The sequence below is a fragment of the Coregonus lavaretus genome, assembly GCF_964263955.1.
Source record: "Coregonus lavaretus genome assembly, chromosome: 5".
Classification (NCBI taxonomy): domain Eukaryota; kingdom Metazoa; phylum Chordata; class Actinopteri; order Salmoniformes; family Salmonidae; genus Coregonus; species Coregonus lavaretus.
Genome location: NC_139992.1, coordinates 1 through 24431, shown reverse-complemented (window position 1 = coordinate 24431; position 24431 = coordinate 1). Strand labels below are relative to the sequence as shown.

At 49.7% G+C, this 24431-nt stretch overlaps 2 protein-coding genes across 2 annotated transcripts; one reads left to right on the top strand and one right to left on the bottom strand.

Moving 5' to 3' along the window:
* Positions 1-2496: 2496 nt before the first annotated feature.
* Positions 2497-17303, bottom strand: LOC311129524 (transmembrane protein 41A-A-like). Its single transcript, XM_084161818.1, has 5 exons — positions 16847-17303; positions 7588-7738; positions 5864-6025; positions 4428-4566; positions 2497-3793 (listed from the first exon to the last, which is right to left on the bottom strand). The coding sequence occupies exons 1-5, from the start codon at positions 17020-17022 to the stop codon at positions 3591-3593; spliced, it is 831 nt and encodes a 276-aa protein (XP_084017944.1). The 5' UTR covers positions 17023-17303; the 3' UTR covers positions 2497-3590.
* A 186-nt stretch (positions 17304-17489) lies between these two features.
* LOC311128772 (peroxisomal bifunctional enzyme-like) lies at positions 17490-23031 on the top strand (the record flags this gene model as incomplete). Its single annotated transcript, XM_084161016.1, has 5 exons — positions 17490-17653; positions 17992-18095; positions 18527-18696; positions 19271-19382; positions 22927-23031. Coding segments are annotated over exons 1-5 (565 nt in total), but the record flags the coding sequence as incomplete, so codon positions are not given.
* Between the last annotated feature and the right edge of the window lie 1400 nt (positions 23032-24431).

The following is a 24431-nucleotide window of genomic DNA, read 5'->3' as shown; positions in this document are numbered from 1 at the left end:
GCAAAATCGGCAGTGTATCAAATACTTGTTCTCCCCACTGTAGCTGTATATAGCCTGTATATTGACTCTGTACCGGTACCCCCTGTATATAGCCTGTATATTGACTCTGTACCGGTACCCCCTGTATATAGCCTGTATATTGACTCTGTACCGGTACCCCCCTGTATATAGCTGTATATAGCCTGTATATTGACTCTGTACCGGTACCCCCTGTATATAGCCTGTATATAGCCTGTATATTGACTCTGTACCGGTCCCCCCTGTATATAGCCTGTATATAGCCTGTATATTGACTCTGTACCGGTACCCCCTGTATATAGCCTGTATATTGACTCTGTACCGGTACCCCCTGTATATAGCTGTATATAGCCTGTATATTGACTCGGTACCGGTCCCCCCTGTATATAGCCTGTATATTGACTCGGTACCGGTACCCCCTGTATATAGCCTGTATATTGACTCTGTACCGGTACCCCCTGTATATAGCCTGTATATTGACTCTGTACCGGTACCCCCTGTATATAGCCTGTATATTGACTCTGTACCAGTACCCCCTGTATATAGCTGTATATAGCCTGTATATTGACTCTGTACCGGTACCCCCTGTATATAGCCTGTATATTGACTCTGTACCGGTACCCCCTGTATATAGCTGTATATAGCCTGTATATTGACTCTGTACCGGTACCCCCTGTATATAGCTGTATATAGCCTGTATATTGACTCTGTACCGGTACCCCCTGTATATAGCCTGTATATTGACTCTGTACCGGTACCCCCTGTATATAGCCTGTATATTGACTCTGTACCGGTACCCCCTGTATATAGCCTGTATATTGACTCTGTACCGGTACCCCCTGTATATAGCTGTATATAGCCTGTATATTGACTCTGTACCAGTACCCCCTGTATATAGCTGTATATAGCCTGTATATTGACTCTGTACCGGTACCCCCTGTATATAACCTGTATATAGCCTGTATATTGACTCTGTACCGGTACCCCCTGTATATAGCTGTATATAGCCTGTATATTGACTCTGTACCGGTACCCCCTGTATATAGCCTGTATATTGACTCTGTACCGGTACCCCCTGTATATAGCTGTATATAGCCTGTATATTGACTCTGTACCGGTACCCCCTGTATATAGCTGTATATAGCCTGTATATTGACTCTGTACCAGTACCCCCTGTATATAGCTGTATATAGCCTGTATATTGACTTGGTACCGGTACCCCCTGTATATAGCCTGTATATTGACTCGGTACCGGTACCCCCTGTATATAGCTGTATATAGCCTGTATATTGACTCTGTACCGGTACCCCCTGTATATAGCCTGTATATTGACTCTGTACCGGTACCCCCTGTATATAGCCTGTATATTGACTCGGTACCAGTACCCCCTGTATATAGCTGTATATAGCCTGTATATTGACTCGGTACCAGTACCCCCTGTATATAGCTGTATATAGCCTGTATATTGACTCTGTACCGGTACCCCCTGTATATAGCCTGTATATTGACTCTGTACCGGTACCCCCTGTATATAGCCTGTATATAGCCCCTGTATATAGCCTGTATATTGACTCGGTACCAGTACCCCCTGTATATAGCTGTATATAGCCTGTATATTGACTCTGTACCGGTACCCCCTGTATATAGCCTGTATATTGACTCTGTACCGGTACCCCCTGTATATAGCCTGTATATTGACTCTGTACCGGTACCCCCTGTATATAGCCTGTATATAGCCCCTGTATATAGCTGTATATAGCCTGTATATTGCCTCTGTACCGGTACCCCCTGTATATAGCCTGTATATAGCCTGTATATAGCTGTATATAGCCTGTATATTGACTCGGTACCGGTCCCCCCTGTATATAGCCTGTATATTGACTCTGTACCGGTACCCCCTGTATATAGCTGTATATAGCCTGTATATTGACTCTGTACCGGTACCCCCTGTATATAGCCTGTATATTGACTCGGTACCGGTACCCCCTGTATATAGCCTGTATATTGACTCGGTACCGGTACCCCCTGTATATAGCCTGTATATTGACTCGGTACCAGTACCCCCTGTATATAGCCTGTATATTGACTCTGTACCGGTACCCCCTGTATATAGCCTGTATATTGACTCTGTACCGGTACCCCCCTGTATATAGCTGTATATAGCCTGTATATTGACTCTGTACCGGTACCCCCTGTATATAGCCTGTATATTGACTCTGTACCGGTACCCCCTGTATATAGCCTGTATATTGACTCTGTACCGGTACCCCCCTGTATATAGCTGTATATAGCCTCATTACTGTTATTTTACTGCTTTTATTTTTTAATGATCTATTGTTTACTTAACATTTATTTTTCTTAAAACTGCATTGTTGGTTAATGGCTTGTAAGTAAGCATTTCACTGTATCTACACCTGTTGTATGTGGCAAATACTATTTGATTTGATATTAAAGCTGATCTACCCCCTCCAGTTGTTTACATGTTATTTTTATTGACAAATAAGATGTCCAGACAGCAAACAACATTTACATTTTGAAAGTGACAATAGATTTAAAAAAATACACATTCCTCACAATTGATAACTTGTTGACAATTAGAAAAGGAAACCCTTATATTTACACAAACATTCAACCAAAGGTGACTGGATTTCATTGTGACTTAGGACTCTATTCAATCTGTATCACTGAAGCGTTACAGATTGCGCGGTCTAAATTTAAAGGTAATTTCCAACTGAGCCGACATATGCAGCGTTTACCGCGAATGTAGCCTGCTAAAACGGGAACATTGCCTTTAAATTTCAATCACGCTATAACGCTGACCTTCAGCGATTGAAACCAGCCCTTAGTGATAGGCAGCAGTAAAAAGATACAGGTGGAACAATTCAGAAAAATATGTTGAAAAAAAAAAAGTTACTCAATTCAATTCCCTTTGTAATAACACACACGACAAAACCTACATACCTCTAACCCTTCCCTCTCTACAACGGTCTTCACAGGACATCCTTTTCCGCTTTGAGGTAGCTAGCTGTTTAAAACAGAGACACAGGGCACTTCTAAAGGCACGTGTGTACCAACAACAACAACAACAACAACAACAGAATGTAGTCTATCCAAAAATACATGTCTCTCAATTACAGTATCTTCATCAAACAAGAACAACACAATTATTTTAATTAATATGTCTACTCCCTTCACCCATAAAAACACAAAATGGCTTAAAATACCTTTACACAGACACAGACTCGGTCCATACATTCTCTAACATGGAGACGTACTCACAGACGTACTCATCTCCCTTCTGATGTGAGGTCATCTACTGTGGGAAACCTCAGTTCCCATCTCTCTCACACTGAATCAATGTTTCCTCCTGCATCCAGCCCACTGACAGGAATATGGACAGGCTGACCCAGGCTGACCCAGGCTGACCCAGGATGCTCACTGAGCCTTAACAAAAAAACGGAAGCTGAACTTATAGGATACAGACTATCCAAAAATACCAAGGCACTCCTATATCCTACAACTTCATCCTCTATTTGTTGTTATTTCCACAGGACTGGGAAACCCTTGCTCGCTCACAGAGTCTTCTTGTTGACTCCATTATCCAGTTTGAGGTATGTCTGGCTGTGGTGTCTGATGAGGGTGCCGGGGAGCAGGGCCATGCAAGCTATACCCAGCAGCTGTAGCACTTTGCCCCAGGAGAACAGGTCATCCAGAGAGGACACCTCAGACAGCATGGAGCCCGCCTGGACACAGATGAAGTTGTATGGGATCAGGCCTGGAGGGATTAGAAGCCAGAAAGACATGAGACACACAGAGAGACAGAAAGACATGAGACACACAGAGGACAGAAACATAATGAGACACACAGAGGACAGAAACATAATGAGACACACAGAGGACAGAAACATAATGAGACACACAGAGGACAGAAACATAATGAGACACACAGAGGACAGAAACATAATGAGACACACAGAGGACAGAAACATAATGAGACACACAGAGGACAGAAACATAATGAGACACACAGAGGACAGAAACATAATGAGACACACAGAGGACAGAAACATAATGAGACACACAGAGGACAGAAACACATGAGACACACAGAGGACAGAAAGACATGAGACACACAGAGGACAGAAAGACATGAGACACACAGAGGACAGAAAGACATGAGACACACAGAAGCCAGAAAGACATGAGACACACAGAGGACAGAAAGACATGAGACACACAGAGGACAGAAACATAACATCAATCATTGCTAAATTTGTTATGATCTTTTAAATAAAATCCTAATTTCTAAAGACACGGATCATAGAGAGATTGTCTCTGAATATTAATAAGACAAGGACTATAAAGGACCAATGAAGGAAAAGACTGAATCAGTTTCTGCTCCTGCTTACCGATGAAGACTGAGAAGAAGAAGAACGTGACAGGGATGTTGACGATGGGGGCGGACATGTTGAGGAACCAGTTAGGAGTCATGGGGAAGAACCTGAGGAAGAGGAGGAAGAAGAACAGACAGGACTGGTTCTCCTCCACCTGGGAACCAGGGCAGGAAAAGAGAGCTGGTTAATATCTGTCTCTACCACCCAGTGGTCATATAGCCAAATGTCAGTGTTGGCATCCTACAGATCACTCTACCAAAGCCACGACCCTCGCTGAGCGAGCTACTTCTAGGTCTCAGAGCAGGTGAAGTCACAGATTGAACACTGCCACCACAACGCTAACTAGCTAACCATTTCACATCGGCTACGCTAACTAGTGTCGTAGTAAATATATAATGTTATAGCTTGGTCTGACTAAAATCTTGTGCATAACCCATCTTGTGTTGGGGCCTTGGGATTTAATACAATGCACAAAGACTTCTATCTTGTCGGCCTTATCAGCAGGTGGCTATGGACAACACCCACGCCATAGGTCTCTCAGTTCTCCCAACTCACGACTTCTTGCTCTGAGGACATACACACACACACCCCCACACACACACACACATACACACACACACACACACACACACATCATCATTGTTAAACATACACACACATACACACACACACACATACACACACGCACACACACACACACACACATCATCATTGTTAAACACACACACACACACACACACACACACATACACACACGCACACACACACACACACACATCATCATTGTTAAGCACACACACACACAAAAACCCCCTTCTCTTAGGCTGAACATCTGAAGACAGAGAACCCGACTCAGAGCCAATGCAATGGAGGTGACCTCGACCAACTCATCAGGACCAATCAGAAGATCAGAACTACTAGAATCAACCTACTTTATTTTATTGTATAAAATGTCAGCACACAATGTTTAGGGGCTCGCTCTCTCAGATATCTCCCTACGAGGTTGACGAACGGGTCCGTGCACGCGATTTACAGATATCTTTACCTCTGAATAAACTGCCTTATATTATACAATTATCCACCTTGTCCGAAAGTCTCTACTTGGTCTCCGTTCTCCAGTAAACTTGTGATCATCAACACTAGCTAACCATTTCACATCGGCTACGCTAACTAGCTAACCATTTCACATCGGCTACGCTAACTAGCTAACCATTTCACATCGGCTACGCTAACTAGCTAACCATTTCACATCGGCAACGCTAACTAGCTAACCATTTCACATCGGCTACGCTAACTAGCTAACCATTTCACATCGGCTACGCTAACTAGCTAACCATTTCACATCGGCTACGCTAACTAGCTAACCATTTCACATCGGCTACATATACTTGTAATAAGTTGGGATGACGGGAGTTCACCTGTTAAACGTGGGGGTTGTGCAGACTACGTACCTTCCTCTGCAGCATGGAGACCTGGCCAGGGAAGAGTTTTGTGATGTAGCGTTTCCCGAAGGCCTGGGAGAGGAGGTAACACATGGTGGAGCCCACAGTGGTCAGAACACAGGCTAGCACCAAGCCCTGCCATGGGCCGAACAGGGCACCCGCTAGGATGTTCTTTAGAGGACAGAGAGGAATCAACAGCAATCAGAGCTGATTATATGATTACAAACATGTTTTATAATGTACACTACCAGTCAAAAGTTTGGACACACCTACTCATTCCAGGTTTTTTATTTATTTTTAAAAAACAATTTTCTACATTGTAGAATAATAGTGAAGACATCAAAACTATGAAATAACGCATATGGAATCATGTAGTAACCAAAAAAGTGTTAAACGATTTGAGATTCTTCAAAGTAGCCACCCTTTGCCTTGATGACAGCTTTGCACACTCTTGGCATTCTCTCAACCAGCTTCATGAGGTAGTCACCTGGAATGCATTTCAATTAACAGGTGTAATAATAATATAATATAATATGCCATTTAGCAGACGCTTTTATCCAAAGCGACTTACAGTCATGCGTGCATACATTTTTGTGTATGGTGTGCCTTCTTAAAACTTAATTTGTGGAATTTCTTTCCTTCTTAATGCATTTGAGCCAATCAGTTGTGTTCTGACAAGGTAGGGGTGGTATACAGAGGATAGCCCTATTTGGTAAAAGACCAAGTCCATATTATGGCAAGAACAGCTCAAATAAGCAAATTGAAACAACAGTCCATCAATACTTAAGACATGAAGGTCAGTCAACATGGAACATTTCAAGAACTTTGAAAGTTTCTTAAATTGCAGTCGCAAAAACCATCAAGCGCTATGATGAAACTGGCTCTCATGAGGACCGCCACAGGAATGGAAGACCCAGAGTTACCTCTGCTGCAGAGGATAAGTTCATTAGTTACCAGCCTCAGTAATTGCAGCCCAAATAAATGCTTCACAGAGTTCAAGTAACAGACACATCTCAACATCAACTGTTCAGAGGAGACTGTGTGAATCAGGCCTTCATGGTCGAATTGCTGCAAAGAAACCACTACTAAAGGACACCAATAAGAAGAAGAGACCTGCTTGGGCCAAGAAACACGAGCAATGGACATTAGACTGGTGGAAATGTGTCCTTTGGTCTGGAGTCCAAATCTGAGATTTTTGGTTCAAACCGCCATGTCTTTGTGAGACGCGGTGTGGGTGAATGGATGATCTCCGCATGTGTAGTTCCCACCGTAAAGCATGGAGGAGGAGGTGTTATGGTGTGGTGGGGGTGCTTTGCTGGTGACACTGTCTGTGATTTATTTAGAAGGAAAAGCAGCTAACAAGTGCTCAACATATGTGGGAACTCCTTCAAGACTGTTGGAAAAGCATTCCAGGTGAAGCTGGTTGAGAGAATGCCAAGAGTGTGCAAAGCTGTCATCAATGCAAAGGGTGGCTATTTGAAGAATCTGAAATATATTTGGATTATTTGTTTAACACTTTTTTGGTTACTACATGATTCCATATGTGATATTTCATAGTTTTGAGGTCTTCACTATTATTCTACAATGTAGAAAATTTTACAAATAAAGTAAAACCCTTAATGAGTAGTTAATGTGTCCAAACTTTTCACTGGTACTGTATATTGAGATGTTTGTCTACAATTTCTGCTTCTGAGTGAGTGAATGAGTGAGTGAGTGAATGAGTGAGTGTGTACCAGGAAGGAGGAGCCAGGGATGGCGAAGGACTGCTTGTAGAGATATGCGCTACAGAAGAGAAGCAGGACGTATCCAGTGTGTTCTGTCTTGTAGAACTGTAGCAGCTCTGACAATTCTCTTAGCTCTACCAGGTCTGAGGGGAACTTCAGCCTGAAAGGAGGGATCACAACACAGATGGTATCATGAGGGCTGGGGCGGGTGGCTGGCGGCAAGGGCCTGTCTGATCTGGGGTTGATGAGGGCGGGTGGCTGGCGGCAAGGGCCTGTCTGATCTGGGGTTGATGAGGGCGGGTGGCTGGCGGCAAGGGCCTGTCTGATCTGGGGTTGATGAGGGCGGGTGGCTGGCGGCAAGGGCCTGTCTGATCTGGGGTTGATGAGGGCGGGTGGCTGGCGGCAAGGGCCTGTCTGATCTGGGGTTGATGAGGGCGGTGGGGGACAAGGGCCTGTCTGATCTGGGGTTGATGAGGGCGATGGGGGACAAGGGCCTGTCTGATCTGGGGTTGATGAGGGCGGTCGGGGACATGGGCCTGTCTGATCTGGGGTTGATGAGGGCGGTCGGGGACAAGGGCCTGTCTGATCTGGGGTTGATGAGGGCGGTGGGGGACAAGGGCCTGTCTGATCTGGGGTTGATGAGGGCGGTGTGGGACAAGGGCCTGTCTGATCTGGGGTTGATGAGGGCAGTGGGGGACAAGGGCCTGTCTGATCTGGGGTTGATGAGGGCGGGTGGCTGGCGGCAAGGGCCTGTCTGATCTGGGGTTGATGAGGGCGGGTGGCTGGCGGCAAGGGCCTGTCTGATCTGGGGTTGATGAGGGCGGGTGGCTGGCGGCAAGGGCCTGTCTGATCTGGGGTTGATGAGGGCGGTGGGGGACAAGGGCCTGTCTGATCTGGGGTTGATGAGGGCGATGGGGGACAAGGGCCTGTCTGATCTGGGGTTGATGAGGGCGGTCGGGGACATGGGCCTGTCTGATCTGGGGTTGATGAGGGCGGTCGGGGACAAGGGCCTGTCTGATCTGGGGTTGATGAGGGCGGTGGGGGACAAGGGCCTGTCTGATCTGGGGTTGATGAGGGCGGTGTGGGACAAGGGCCTGTCTGATCTGGGGTTGATGAGGGCAGTGGGGGACAAGGGCCTGTCTGATCTGGGGTTGATGAGGGCGGTGGGGGACAAGGGCCTGTCTGATCTGGGGTTGATGAGGGCGGTGGGGGACAAGGGCCTGTCTGATCTGGGGTTGATGAGGGCGGGTGGCTGGCGGCAAGGGCCTGTCTGATCTGGGGTTGATGAGGGCGGTCGGGGACAAGGGCCTGTCTGATCTGGGGTTGATGAGGGCGGGTGGCTGGCGGCAAGGGCCTGTCTGATCTGGGGTTGATGAGGGCGGGTGGGGGACAAGGGCCTGTCTGATCTGGGGTTGATGAGGGCGGTGGGGGACATGGGCCTGTCTGATCTGGGGTTGATGAGGGCGGTCGGGGACAAGGGCCTGTCTGATCTGGGGTTGATGAGGGCGGTCGGGGACAAGGGCCTGTCTGATCTGGGGTTGATGAGGGCGGTGGGGGACAAGGGCCTGTCTGATCTGGGGTTGATGAGGGCGGTGGGGGACAAGGGCCTGTCTGATCTGGGGTTGATGAGGGCAGTGGGGGACAAGGGCCTGTCTGATCTGGGGTTGATGAGGGCGGGTGGCTGGCGGCAAGGGCCTGTCTGATCTGGGGTTGATGAGGGTGGTGGGGGACAAGGGCCTGTCTGATCTGGGGTTGATGAGGGCGGTCGGGGACATGGGCCTGTCTGATCTGGGGTTGATGAGGGCGGTCGGGGACAAGGGCCTGTCTGATCTGGGGTTGATGAGGGCGATGGGGGACAAGGGCCTGTCTGATCTGGGGTTGATGAGGGCGGTCGGGGACAAGGGCCTGTCTGATCTGGGGTTGATGAGGGCGGGTGGCTGGCGGCAAGGGCCTGTCTGATCTGGGGTTGATGAGGGCGGGTGGCTGGCGGCAAGGGCATGTCTGATCTGGGGTTGATGAGGGCGGGTGGCTGGCGGCAAGGGCCTGTCTGATCTGGGGTTGATGAGGGCGGGTGGCTGGCGGCAAGGGCCTGTCTGATCTGGGGTTGATGAGGGCGGTGGGGGACATGGGCCTGTCTGATCTGGGGTTGATGAGGGCGGTCGGGGACAAGGGCCTGTCTGATCTGGGGTTGATGAGGGCAGTGGGGGACAAGGGCCTGTCTGATCTGGGGTTGATGAGGGCGGTGGGGGACAAGGGCCTGTCTGATCTGGGGTTGATGAGGGCGGTGGGGGACAAGGGCCTGTCTGATCTGGGGTTGATGAGGGTGGTGGGGGACAAGGGCCTGTCTGATCTGGGGTTGATGAGGGCGGTCGGGGACAAGGGCCTGTCTGATCTGGGGTTGATGAGGGCGGTGGGGGACAAGGGCCTGTCTGATCTGGGGTTGATGAGGGCGGTGGGGGACAAGGGCCTGTCTGATCTGGGGTTGATGAGGGCAGTGGGGGACAAGGGCCTGTCTGATCTGGGGTTGATGAGGGCGGGTGGCTGGCGGCAAGGGCCTGTCTGATCTGGGGTTGATGAGGGTGGTGGGGGACAAGGGCCTGTCTGATCTGGGGTTGATGAGGGCGGTCGGGGACATGGGCCTGTCTGATCTGGGGTTGATGAGGGCGGTGGGGGACAAGGGCCTGTCTGATCTGGGGTTGATGAGGGCGGTCGGGGACAAGGGCCTGTCTGATCTGGGGTTGATGAGGGCGGGTGGCTGGCGGCAAGGGCCTGTCTGATCTGGGGTTGATGAGGGCGGGTGGCTGGCGGCAAGGGCCTGTCTGATCTGGGGTTGATGAGGGCGGTCGGGGACATGGGCCTGTCTGATCTGGGGTTGATGAGGGCGGGTGGCTGGCGGCAAGGGCCTGTCTGATCTGGGGTTGATGAGGGCGGGTGGCTGGCGGCAAGGGCCTGTCTGATCTGGGGTTGATGAGGGCGGTCGGGGACAAGGGCCTGTCTGATCTGGGGTTGATGAGGGCGGGTGGCTGGCGGCAAGGGCCTGTCTGATCTGGGGTTGATGAGGGCGGGTGGGGGACAAGGGCCTGTCTGATCTGGGGTTGATGAGGGCGGTGGGGGACATGGGCCTGTCTGATCTGGGGTTGATGAGGGCGGTCGGGGACAAGGGCCTGTCTGATCTGGGGTTGATGAGGGCGGTCGGGGACAAGGGCCTGTCTGATCTGGGGTTGATGAGGGCGGTGGGGGACAAGGGCCTGTCTGATCTGGGGTTGATGAGGGCGGTGGGGGACAAGGGCCTGTCTGATCTGGGGTTGATGAGGGCAGTGGGGGACAAGGGCCTGTCTGATCTGGGGTTGATGAGGGCGGGTGGCTGGCGGCAAGGGCCTGTCTGATCTGGGGTTGATGAGGGTGGTGGGGGACAAGGGCCTGTCTGATCTGGGGTTGATGAGGGCGGTCGGGGACATGGGCCTGTCTGATCTGGGGTTGATGAGGGCGGTCGGGGACAAGGGCCTGTCTGATCTGGGGTTGATGAGGGCGATGGGGGACAAGGGCCTGTCTGATCTGGGGTTGATGAGGGCGGTCGGGGACAAGGGCCTGTCTGATCTGGGGTTGATGAGGGCGGGTGGCTGGCGGCAAGGGCCTGTCTGATCTGGGGTTGATGAGGGCGGGTGGCTGGCGGCAAGGGCATGTCTGATCTGGGGTTGATGAGGGCGGGTGGCTGGCGGCAAGGGCCTGTCTGATCTGGGGTTGATGAGGGCGGGTGGCTGGCGGCAAGGGCCTGTCTGATCTGGGGTTGATGAGGGCGGTGGGGGACATGGGCCTGTCTGATCTGGGGTTGATGAGGGCGGTCGGGGACAAGGGCCTGTCTGATCTGGGGTTGATGAGGGCAGTGGGGGACAAGGGCCTGTCTGATCTGGGGTTGATGAGGGCGGTGGGGGACAAGGGCCTGTCTGATCTGGGGTTGATGAGGGCGGTGGGGGACAAGGGCCTGTCTGATCTGGGGTTGATGAGGGTGGTGGGGGACAAGGGCCTGTCTGATCTGGGGTTGATGAGGGCGGTCGGGGACAAGGGCCTGTCTGATCTGGGGTTGATGAGGGCGGTGGGGGACAAGGGCCTGTCTGATCTGGGGTTGATGAGGGCGGTGGGGGACAAGGGCCTGTCTGATCTGGGGTTGATGAGGGCAGTGGGGGACAAGGGCCTGTCTGATCTGGGGTTGATGAGGGCGGGTGGCTGGCGGCAAGGGCCTGTCTGATCTGGGGTTGATGAGGGTGGTGGGGGACAAGAGCCTGTCTGATCTGGGGTTGATGAGGGCGGTCGGGGACATGGGCCTGTCTGATCTGGGGTTGATGAGGGCGGTGGGGGACAAGGGCCTGTCTGATCTGGGGTTGATGAGGGCGGTCGGGGACAAGGGCCTGTCTGATCTGGGGTTGATGAGGGCGGGTGGCTGGCGGCAAGGGCCTGTCTGATCTGGGGTTGATGAGGGCGGGTGGCTGGCGGCAAGGGCCTGTCTGATCTGGGGTTGATGAGGGCGGTCGGGGACATGGGCCTGTCTGATCTGGGGTTGATGAGGGCGGGTGGCTGGCGGCAAGGGCCTGTCTGATCTGGGGTTGATGAGGGCGGGTGGCTGGCGGCAAGGCCTGTCTGATCTGGGGTTGATGAGGGCGGGTGGCTGGCGGCAAGGGCCTGTCTGATCTGGGGTTGATGAGGGCGGTGGGGGACAAGGGCCTGTCTGATCTGGGGTTGATGAGGGCGGTGGGGGACAAGGGCCTGTCTGATCTGGGGTTGATGAGGGCGGTGGGGGACAAGGGCCTGTCTGATCTGGGGTTGATGAGGGTGGTGGGGGACAAGGGCCTGTCTGATCTGGGGTTGATGAGGGCGGGTGGCTGGCGGCAAGGGCCTGTCTGATCTGGGGTTGATGAGGGCGGTCGGGGACATGGGCCTGTCTGATCTGGGGTTGATGAGGGCGGGTGGCTGGCGGCAAGGGCCTGTCTGATCTGGGGTTGATGAGGGCGGGTGGCTGACGGCAAGGGCCTGTCTGATCTGGGGTTGATGAGGGCGGGTGGCTGGCGGCAAGGGCCTGTCTGATCTGGGGTTGATGAGGGCGGTGGGGGACAAGGGCCTGTCTGATCTGGGGTTGATGAGGGCGGTGGGGGACAAGGGCCTGTCTGATCTGGGGTTGATGAGGGCGGTGGGGGACAAGGGCCTGTCTGATCTGGGGTTGATGAGGGTGGTGGGGGACAAGGGCCTGTCTGATCTGGGGTTGATGAGGGCGGTCGGGGACATGGGCCTGTCTGATCTGGGGTTGATGAGGGCGGTCGGGGACAAGGGCCTGTCTGATCTGGGGTTGATGAGGGCGGTGGGGGACAAGGGCCTGTCTGATCTGGGGTTGATGAGGGCGGTGGGGGACAAGGGCCTGTCTGATCTGGGGTTGATGAGGGCAGTGGGGGACAAGGGCCTGTCTGATCTGGGGTTGATGAGGGCGGGTGGCTGGCGGCAAGGGCCTGTCTGATCTGGGGTTGATGAGGGTGGTGGGGGACAAGGGCCTGTCTGATCTGGGGTTGATGAGGGCGGTCGGGGACATGGGCCTGTCTGATCTGGGGTTGATGAGGGCGGTGGGGGACAAGGGCCTGTCTGATCTGGGGTTGATGAGGGCGGTGGGGGACAAGGGCCTGTCTGATCTGGGGTTGATGAGGGCGGGTGGCTGGCGGCAAGGGCCTGTCTGATCTGGGGTTGATGAGGGCGGTGGGGGACAAGGGCCTGTCTGATCTGGGGTTGATGAGGGCGGGTGGCTGGCGGCAAGGGCCTGTCTGATCTGGGGTTGATGAGGGCGGTCGGGGACAAGGGCCTGTCTGATCTGGGGTTGATGAGGGCGGGTGGCTGGCGGCAAGGGCCTGTCTGATCTGGGGTTGATGAGGGCGGGTGGGGGACAAGGGCCTGTCTGATCTGGGGTTGATGAGGGCGGTGGGGGACATGGGCCTGTCTGATCTGGGGTTGATGAGGGCGGTCGGGGACAAGGGCCTGTCTGATCTGGGGTTGATGAGGGCGGTCGGGGACAAGGGCCTGTCTGATATGGGGTTGATGAGGGCGGTGGGGGACAAGGGCCTGTCTGATCTGGGGTTGATGAGGGCGGTGGGGGACAAGGGCCTGTCTGATCTGGGGTTGATGAGGGCGGTCGGGGACAAGGGCCTGTCTGATCTGGGGTTGATGAGGGCGGGTGGCTGGCGGCAAGGGCCTGTCTGATCTGGGGTTGATGAGGGCGGGTGGCTGGCGGCAAGGGCCTGTCTGATCTGGGGTTGATGAGGGCGGGTGGCTGGCGGCAAGGGCCTGTCTGATCTGGGGTTGATGAGGGCGGGTGGCTGGCGGCAAGGGCCTGTCTGATCTGGGGTTGATGAGGGCGGTGGGGGACATGGGCCTGTCTGATCTGGGGTTGATGAGGGCGGTCGGGGACAAGGGCCTGTCTGATCTGGGGTTGATGAGGGCAGTGGGGGACAAGGGCCTGTCTGATCTGGGGTTGATGAGGGCGGTGGGGGACAAGGGCCTGTCTGATCTGGGGTTGATGAGGGCGGTGGGGGACAAGGGCCTGTCTGATCTGGGGTTGATGAGGGCGGGTGGCTGGCGGCAAGGGCCTGTCTGATCTGGGGTTGATGAGGGCGGTCGGGGACATGGGCCTGTCTGATCTGGGGTTGATGAGGGCGGGTGGCTGGCGGCAAGGGCCTGTCTGATCTGGGGTTGATGAGGGCGGGTGGCTGGCGGCAAGGGCCTGTCTGATCTGGGGTTGATGAGGGCGGTCGGGGACATGGGCCTGTCTGATCTGGGGTTGATGAGGGCGGGTGGCTGGCGGCAAGGGCCTGTCTGATCTGGGGTTGATGAGGGCGGGTGGCTGGCGGCAAGGGCCTGTCTGATCTGGGGTTGATGAGGGCAGTGGGGGACAAGGGCCTGTCTGATCTGGGGTTGATGAGGGTGGTCGGGGACAAGGGCCTGTCTGATCTGGGGTTGATGAGGGCGGTGGGGGACAAGGACCTGTCTGATCTGGGGTTGATGAGGGCGGTGGGGGACAAGGGCCTGTCTGATCTGGGGTTGATGAGGGCGGTGGGGGACATGGGCCTGTCTGATCTGGGGTTGATAAGGGCGGTGGGGGACAAGGGCCGGTCTGATCTGGGGTTGATGAGGGCGATGGGGGACAAGGGCCTGTCTGATCTGGGGTTGATGAGGGCAGTGGGGGACAAGGGCCTGTCTGATCTGGGGTTGATGAGGGCGGTGGGGGACATGGGCCTGTCTGATCTGGGGTTGATGAGGGCAGTGGGGGACAAGGGCCTGTCTGATCTGGGGTTGATGAGGGCGGTGGGGGACAAGGGCCTGTCTGATCTGGGGTTGATGAGGGCGGTGGGGGACAAGGGCCTGTCTGATCTGGGGTTGATGAGGGCAGTGGGGGACAAGGGCCTGTCTGATCTGGGGTTGATGAGGGCGGTCGGGGACAAGGGCCTGTCTGATCTGGGGTTGATGAGGGCGGTGGGGGACAAGGGCCTGTCTGATCTGGGGTTGATGAGGGCGGTGGGGGACAAGGGCCTGTCTGATCTGGGGTTGATGAGGGCGGTGGGGGACAAGGGCCTGTCTGATCTGGGGTTGATGAGGGCGGTGGGGGACAAGGGCCTGTCTGATCTGGGGTTGATGAGGGCAATGGGGGCTTGGAGGGCGGAGGCAGTGGTGGGCTTGGGGATGAGGTTGCACTCTCAACATTCTCAACTTTACAGGCATTCCAATAATCACATTACAGTATGAGTGACAGTGGGAGGCTGAACTTGAACATGAAAGGACAGTATATGAGTCATGGTACCCATCGATGCATGATGATGGGTCGTTCCACCTCAAAAAGCCCAAGACTGACACCCACCATCTCAGATTGACACCCACCATCTCAGATTGTTCTGAAATCGTTTCTGTTGTTAGAAACAGAGAAGATTAGCATTCCCATTTGTTTAAATATAATTTGATCTCTGAGAAAGGAAGTTAATTGATTGCATCCAAATTGGCCATTTTAATTTACAGGATTCATGTTCCCAGTGAATTTTGTGATGTTTTTCTTTCTGCTGTTCAGAGAAATTAGTCGTTGAAGTTGTTACGTCCCATCCTACATCCTGACCCTGTAAGCAGTCTATTGACAAGGTATGACAGCAACCCATGCTTTGGTACCTATATTAGTATTTTCCCGCTTCATGTTCAAATCATCCTAAAGGTATCTAAAAATTTATTGTGTAACTAAATGATGTTACTTATACATGATAGGGATATGAAGCACGAAAATGCTAATATAGGTACCATTGACTTGCATTGGGGGGTGGGGTTAATGAACTAATAGTAGGAACAGCACCATCTAGTGGTCAGAACCTGATAATATCAGGATGTAGGATGGGACATAAACCTAACATTTTTACATTTTTAGTCATTTAGCAGACGCTCTTATCCAGAGCGACTTACAGTTAGTGAGTACATACATTTTCATACTGGCCCCCTGTGGGAAATGAACCCACAACCCTGGCGTTGCAAGCACCATGCTCTACCAACTGAGCTACACGGGACTACAACTTAAATTACTAATTTCTTTGAACAGGGGGGAAAAAAAACATCACCAAATTCACTAAGAATACATTACATATAATGCAGAAACAAGCCGCAGCTCCATATTCTACTTGTCAGACATAGAAAACGGATATTCTATACTTGTTGTTGGGTTGGGATTGGGTTTTGATTTGCGTGGAAAATGTATAAAAAATATATGCACTCACTAACTGTAAGTCGCTCTGGATAAGAGCGTCTGCTAAATGACTAAAATGTAAAATGTAAAAATGCGTGGGGATCTGTGGGTGGCTTTTGACCATTTATTTGGATTCCTCATGTCATACTCATTGTTAGAATAAAGTTTGGTCCAAATCAGATGTTAGGTACTATATTTATTGATCATATGAATCCTATCAATTCAAATGGCCAAGATGGGTGCAATCAATTAGCTTAATTACTCAGATCAAATTATATTTCAACAAAATAATGTTGCAGGAATGCTTATCTTATCTGTTTCTAACTACAGAAACGACTTCAGAACAATCTGAAATGGTGGGTGTCATGGCTTGCTGAAATGACATGGAACGACCCTGAATATAAATGATGTACCTGGACCAAAATAATGATGATAAGATGCATGGAAAGAAATCATTGACTCATTTGAAGTCGCTAGCAAGCACGAGTCAGAGCCACACACTGTAGCCTACATAATAACTACCTGTGTTCTTTGACTTCGCCTCTGAAGTCCTTGTTAATGTCGATATCTGACGTTTCTTTATTTTCCGTCGCTTTGGGTGGGAGTTGTCGCGGTCCGGTCGGAAGGTAAGAAGACAGAATGTACAGGTAGAAAGTAGCGGCGCCAATTACAGCTATTAAACCCACAATTGACCGCATAGTTAAAGAAGAAGCTAGCTGGTCTACACGTATTTCACAATACAGGAACCGAGTATCGGGTGAGACAGAAGGGGGACAATAACAAGCGCTGGACCAAAGAGGAAAAGGGGGAGCCTAGACGGACAGCTGTGACGTAACATCCGTTTTTTTTTATCAACGCAACGTTTGTTTCAAGTTTGTATCGTTGAACAACATGGGGTCATATTGTTATTACCATTCTAAACACGTTTAGCACTTTCAGTGAGTCTATTGCAGTCATCCAGATGTATTTTATCGGAAATGGCAAAGGGAATACACACACAGGGTTAAAACTATGTGAATAGTTATTATTTAAGTAATTTATGTTTTCACTAATTGGGGAAAAATCTCAGTGTCCTATTGAATAAATAAAAACTTATCCAAAGACTTCCTTCTCAACCAAGTCAACAAACTCACTTCTGAAGTCTATGTGTGGTAAAGGTGATGGCGACATGCCATATCACTAGTACTAAAGTTCAACATCAGCTGCACGCACCACGGAATATGAGGAGTTGGAGTGAGTTTTCTCCAGAACAATAATGGCCACATACTCTCGGCTCCCGGGATCCGTTGCTTTGATAACTCTTCAGAATCCACCTGTCAATGCGCTCAGGTGAGTTAAAAATAACTTGGTACGGTCAGGATAATATTGCGCGCAGTAGAAAGTTGGACAAACGTGTATGTTCCTGTCGATTAGTAGGTTTAAGTGTTACAAAGGAAGTTGTTTTATCTTTTGCACCTGTCATGTCCTTGTTAAAAATACTTGTCTTTAGGCTTTAAGATTATAATATTATTATTAAAGTGTGCCTAATATGAAATGCTTAATCATGTAAATTGAACTCCTGTAGTCTTGTAACATATACTGTAACTTCACATGATTCTGCACCTGTCTGTCTGTGTGAGTTTTGGAACGGCATATTGCCATATTGATGTGATTCTGTGTGTCCCCAGTGCAGCGGTGCGACAGGGCATAGTAGACACGGTGCAGAGGGCCCTGAAGGACCCAAAGGTGACATCTGTAGTGATCTGTGGACAGAATGGGAGGTTCTGTGGAGGTAAGAATGGTCTTATAGATTGTACAGGATACTGCAGTGTTTGAAATGGGACCCTATTCCTTATATAGTGCACTGCTTATTCCCTATATAGTGCACTGCTTTTGACCAGAGCCCGTATCAAAAGTAGTGCACTATATGAGGAAATAGGGTGCCATTTTTGATGCACCGTAGGTCTGTCTAGACTAGAGGTCTGGATCTGTTTGTCTGTTTGTCTGCGTATTCCCTATATACAGTAGTGCACTACCCTTCTTGTCAAAAGTAGTGCACTATATGAGGAAATAGAGTGCCATTTGAGACGCAAACTTTGTCTCCCAGCAGCACTGATACAGAGATTTGTCTATTTCTCAGTTTCAAATATGTTTTATTATGAAGCATATTCATTCAGGTATACAACTGTACAATGCGATCAGAGGTTTGTCTGTTTCTACCAGGGGCGGACATCAGGGAGTTTGCGGGGCCGATGTTGGGGCCCCCCCTTGTGCCCATGATCCATGCTATAGAGGCTGTGGACAAGCCTGTGGTGGCAGCTATCGAGGGGGTAGCACTGGGAGGAGGACTGGAGTTAGCACTGGGCTGCCACTATCGCATTGCACACTCCAAGGTTAGTTACATGAGTCTCTCTCTCAGGGGTCAACGTTCAAATGACTGGCTGACTTGACAGAGTGATCATACGTCTGACTGACTGATCATACAGTACCAGTCAAAGTTTTTGACACACCTACTCATTCAAGGGTTTTTCTTTATTTTTTACTATTTTCTACACTGTAGAATAATAGTGAAGACATCAACATTATGAAATAACACATATGGAATCATGTAGTAACCAAAAAAGTGTTAAACAAATCAAAACATATTTTATATTTGAGATTCTTCAAAGTAGCCACCCTTTGCCTCGATGACAGCTTTGGCTGTGTGCTCGATTTTATACACCTGTCAGCAACGGTTGCGGCTGAAATAGCCGAATCCACTAATTTGAAGGGGTGTCCACATACCTTTGGCCATGTAGTTTATGTAGGTTTTATTTCTATTTTAATTATATTGTTTGATTTTATATATATATATATATATATATATATATTTTTATCTTTGCCGTACAATGTCCTTGGGTTTTTTTTAAAGGTGTTTTTAAATCCTATGTTTTATTATTAAATGTGATGACTGATGACTGTTTTCAGGCTCTTCTAGGACTTCCAGAGGTGACCCTGGGTCTGCTGCCAGCTGCAGGAGGGACACAACGTCTACCCAGACTCATAGGGTTAACAGCTGCCCTCGACCTCATCACTACAGGTAAGACCCAGACTCATAGGGTTAACAGCTGCCCTCGACCTCATCACTACAGGTAAGACCCAGACTCATAGGGTTAACAGCTGCCCTCGACCTCATCACTACAGGTAAGACCCAGACTCATAGGGTTAACAGCTGCCCTCGACCTCATCACTACAGGTAAGACCCAGACTCATAGGGTTAACAGCTGCCCTCGACCTCATCACTACAGGTAAGACCCAGACTCATAGGGTTAACAGCTGCCCTCGACCTCATCACTACAGGTAAGACCCAGACTCATAGGGTTAACAGCTGCCCTCGACCTCATCACTACAGGTAAGACCCAGACTCATAGGGTTAACAGCTGCCCTCGACCTCATCACTACAGGTAAGACCCAGACTCATAGGGTTAACAGCTGCCCTCGACCTCATCACTACAGGTAAGACCCAGACTCATAGGGTTAACAGCTGCCCTCGACCTCATCACTACAGGTAAGACCCAGACTCATAGGGTTAACAGCTGCCCTCGACCTCATCACTACAGGTAAGATGATAGAACACCGCAGACTCACACAGGAAATGTATTTTAATCTCATGTCTTTGCACATTCAATGTACAGATGCATAATGGGTGCAGTTTGTATTCGTAATATATAATTAGCATTGTTTTACATAAAATGCTTACAGGATTTATTATTTAAAAGGGTGCTGCCAGATACTTACTTTGTCCTTATCTCCAGCAGGGGTCAGCATTGTACCAATTGAGCAGTCACCTTTCTAGTCCGTGCTGTTAGGCCTGCTTGGCAATGAAAACGTAGTCACTAGAAGTTTTCTTACACTTACCCTAAAGCCAGATTAATTCCTTAAAAGACTGAATTAGGGTCTGGGCTGTAAAATAAGACCCTGCGTTTACAACCCAATTCTGATCATTTGTTCGTACACTACATTACCAAAAGTATGTGGACACCTGCTCATCAAACATCTCATTCCAAAATCATTGGCGCAGTGCATTGGGGCAGGTAGCGTTCTCCAAAGCCAGATTTGTTCGTCGGACTGTCAGATGGTGAAGCCTGCGTGATTCATCACTCCAGAGAATTTTTTTCCACTGCTCCAGAGTTCAATGGTGGCGAGCTTTACACCACTCCAGCTGATGCTTGGCATTGCGCATGGTGATCTTAGGCTTGTGTGCGGCTGCTCGGCCATGGAAACCCATTTCATGAAACTCCCGGCGAACAGTTCTTGTGCTGACATTGCTTCCAGAGGCAGTTTGGAACTTGGTAGTGAGTGTTGCAACCGAGGACAGATGATTTTTATGCGCTTTAGCACTTGGCAGTCCCGTTCTATGAGCTTGTGTGGCCTACCACTTCGCGGCTGAGCCGTTGTTGCTCCTAGACGTTTCCACTTCACAATAACATCACTTACAGTTGACCGGGGCAGCTCTAGCAGGGCAGAAATTTGATGAACTGACTTGTTGTAAAGGTGGCATCCTATGACGCTTCCACATTGAAAGTCACTGAGCTCTTCAGTAAGGCCATTCTACTGCCAATGTTTGTCAAATGTGAAGGAGTGTCAACATACTTTTGTATATACAGTGCATTCCGAAAGTATTCAGACCCCTTGACTTTTTCCACATTTTGTTATGTTTCAGCCTTATTCTAAAATGGATTAAATACATTTTTTCCCTCATCAATCTACACACAATACCCCATAATGCCAAAGCAAAAACTGGTTTTTAGAAATGTTTGCAAATGTATTAAAAATAAAAAATACCTTATTTACATAAGTATTCAGACCCTTTGCTATGAGACTCGAAATTGAGCTCAGGTGCATCCTGTTTCCATTGATCATCCTTGATATGTTTCTCCAACTTGATTGGAGTCCACCTGTGGTAAATTCAATTGATTGGACATGATTTGGAAAGGCACACACCTGTCTATATAAGGTCCCACAGTTGACAGTGCATGTCAGAGCAAAAACCAAGCCATGCGGTGGAAGGAATTCTCCGTAGAGCTCCGAGACAGGATTGTGTCGAGACACAGATCTGGGGAAGGGTACCAAAACATTTATGCAGCATTGAAGGTCCCCAAGAACACAGTAGCCTCCATCATTCTTAAATGGAAGAAGTTTGGAACCACCAAGACTCTTCCTAGAGCTGGCCGCCAGGCCAAACTGAGTAATCGGAGGAGAAGGGCCTTGGTCAGGGAGGTGACCAAGAACCCGATAGTCACTCTGACAGAGCTCCAGAGTTCCTCTGTGGAGATGGGAGAACCTTCCAGAAGGACAACCATCTCTGCAGCACTCCACCATTCAGGCCTTTATGCTAGAGTGGCCAGACGGAAGCCACTCCTCAGTTAAAGGCACATGACAGCCCGCTTGGAGTTTGCCAAAAGGCACCTAAAGGACTCTCAGACCATGAGAAGCAAGATTCTCTGGTCTGATGAAACCAAGATTGAATTCTTTGGCCTGAATGCCAAGCATCACATCTGGAGGAAACCTGGCACCATCCCTACTGTGAAGCATGGTGGTGACAGCGTCATGCGGTGGGGATGTTTTTCAGTGGCAGGGACTGGGAGACTAGTCAGGATCGAGGCAAAGATGAATGGAGCAAAGTACAGAGAGATCCTTGATGAAAACCTTCTCCAGAGCGCTCAGGACCTCAGACTGGGGTGAAGGTTCACCTTCCAGCAGGACAACTACCCTAAGCACACAGCCAAGACAACACAGCAGTGGCTTCGGGGCAAGTCTCTGAATGTCCTTGAGTGGCTCAGCCAGAGCCTGGACTTGAACCTGATCTAACATCTCTGGAGAGACCTGAAAATAGCTGTGCAGCGACGCTCCCCATCCAACCTGACAGAGCTTGAGAGGATCTGCAGAGAAGAATGGGAGAAACTCCCCAAATACAGGTGTGCCAAGCTTGTAGCGTCATACCCAAGAAGACTCAAGGCTGTAATCGCTGCCAAAGGTGCTTCAACAAGGTACTGAGTAAAGGGTCTGAATACTTATGTAAATATTATGTTTCAGTTTTTAATTCTTAATAAATTAGCAAAAATATCTAAAAAACATTTTTTTGCTTAGTCATTATGGGGTATTGTGTGTAGGTTGAAAAAAATAATTGAAATCCATTTTAGATTAAGGCTGTAACGTAACAAAATGTGGAAAAAGTCAAGTGGTCTGAATACTTTCTGAATAGTGTATCCGAAAAATATGTACCGTAATGTGAAAATATCTAATGTGATTGGACCAAAAATATGAGAATTGGGCTGTCGTAACCCGTCGTATCCTTCCCAGGGCTGCCTGTGTAACCCGTGGTAACCCGTCGTATCCTTCCCAGGGCTGCCTGTGTAACCCGTCGTATCCTTCCCAGGGCTGCCTGTGTAACCCGTCGTATCCTTCCCAGGGCTGCCTGTGTAACCCGTGGTAACCCGTCGTATCCTTCCCAGGGCTGCCTGTGTAACCCGTGGTAACCCGTCGTATCCTTCCCAGGGCTGCCTGTGTAACCCGTGGTAACCCGTCGTATCCTTCCCAGGGCTGCCTGTGTAACCCGTGGTAACCCGTCGTATCCTTCCCAGGTCGCCATATCTCTGCTGCTGAGGCCCTGAAGCTGGGCATCCTAGATCAGGTTACCGATAGCAACGCTGTGGACCTGGCCGTGGACTTCGTCAGGAGCGTTGCAGGTAAGAGTTGATGACATCATGATGGGTGATGGGTTGGGGAATACAAAAAAACTGTAACTGTAGTCTGTTACGTTACAAGCAAAGATATTGTGATCTGATTACAGATACTTTTGAAAAACTAGATGATTACTTTTAAATTCAGAAAGGATGTGTGCGGAAAAAAAATACATTTATGACACCTTTCCGTTTTCTATTAGTGACCTTTCACAGCTAAAACCATGAAGGAAAATAGATCAATGTTTTGGTGTGTTATTTAGAAGGTTGAAAAGGGAAGACACAGTTAGAATATGAATCACCATGGCCCTACAGTACTCTGACATTAGGACTGGGGTTCCGTCCCAAATGGCACCCTGTTCCCTATATAGTGCACTACTTTAGACCAGAGAATGGTACCCTATTCCCTATATAGTGCACTACTTTAGACCAGAGAATGGCACCCTATTCCCTATATAGTGCACTACTTTAGACCAGAGAATGGCACCCTATTCCCTATATAGTGCACTACTTTAGACCAGAGAATGGCACCCTATTCCCTATATAGTGCACTACTTTAGACCAGAGAATGGTACCCTATTCCCTATATAGTGCACTACTTTAGACCAGAGAATGGCACCCTATTCCCTATATAGTGCACTACTTTAGACCAGAGAATGACACCCTATTCCCTATATAGTGCACTACTTTAGACCAGAGAATGGCACCCTATTCCCTATATAGTGCACTACTTTAGACCAGAGAATGGCACCCTATTCCCTATATAGTGCACTACTTTAGACCAGAGTATGGCACCCTATTCCCTATATAGTGCACTACTTTAGACCAGAGAATGGTACCCTATTCCCTATATAGTGCACTACTTTAGACCAGAGAATGGTACCCTATTCCCTATATAGTGCACTACTTTAGACCAGAGAATGGTACCCTATTCCCTATATAGTGCACTACTTTAGACCAGAGAATGGTACCCTATTCCCTATATAGTGCACTACTTTAGACCAGAGAATGGCACCCTATTCCCTATATAGTGCGCTACTTTAGACCAGAGCCCTATCAACAGTAGTGCACTACTTTAGACCAGAGCCCTATCAACAGTAGTGCACTACTTTAGACCAGAGAATGGTACCCTATTCCCTATATAGTGCACTACTTTAGACCAGAGAATGGCACCCTATTCCCTATATAGTGCACTACTTTAGACCAGAGCCCTATCAACAGTAGTGCACTACTTTAGACCAGAGAATGGTACCCTATTCCCTATATAGTGCACTACTTTAGACCAGAGAATGGCACCCTATTCCCTATATAGTGCACTACTTTAGACCAGAGCCCTATCATCAGTAGTGCACTACTTTAGACCAGAACCCTATGTGCCCAGTACTGAGTTTCTTGTTGCAGGTCAT

Coding starts and splice junctions, on each gene's coding strand:
- LOC311129524 (XM_084161818.1), bottom strand. CDS start 17,022: ATGCGGTCAATTGTGGGTTTAATAGCTGTAATTGGCGCCGCTACTTTC. Junction 7,739..16,846: donor GGCGAAGTCAAAGAACACAG/GTAGTTATTATG, acceptor CCCTCCTTTCAG/GCTGAAGTTCCCCTCAGACC. Junction 6,026..7,587: donor TCCCTGGCTCCTCCTTCCTG/GTACACACTCAC, acceptor TGTCCTCTAAAG/AACATCCTAGCGGGTGCCCT.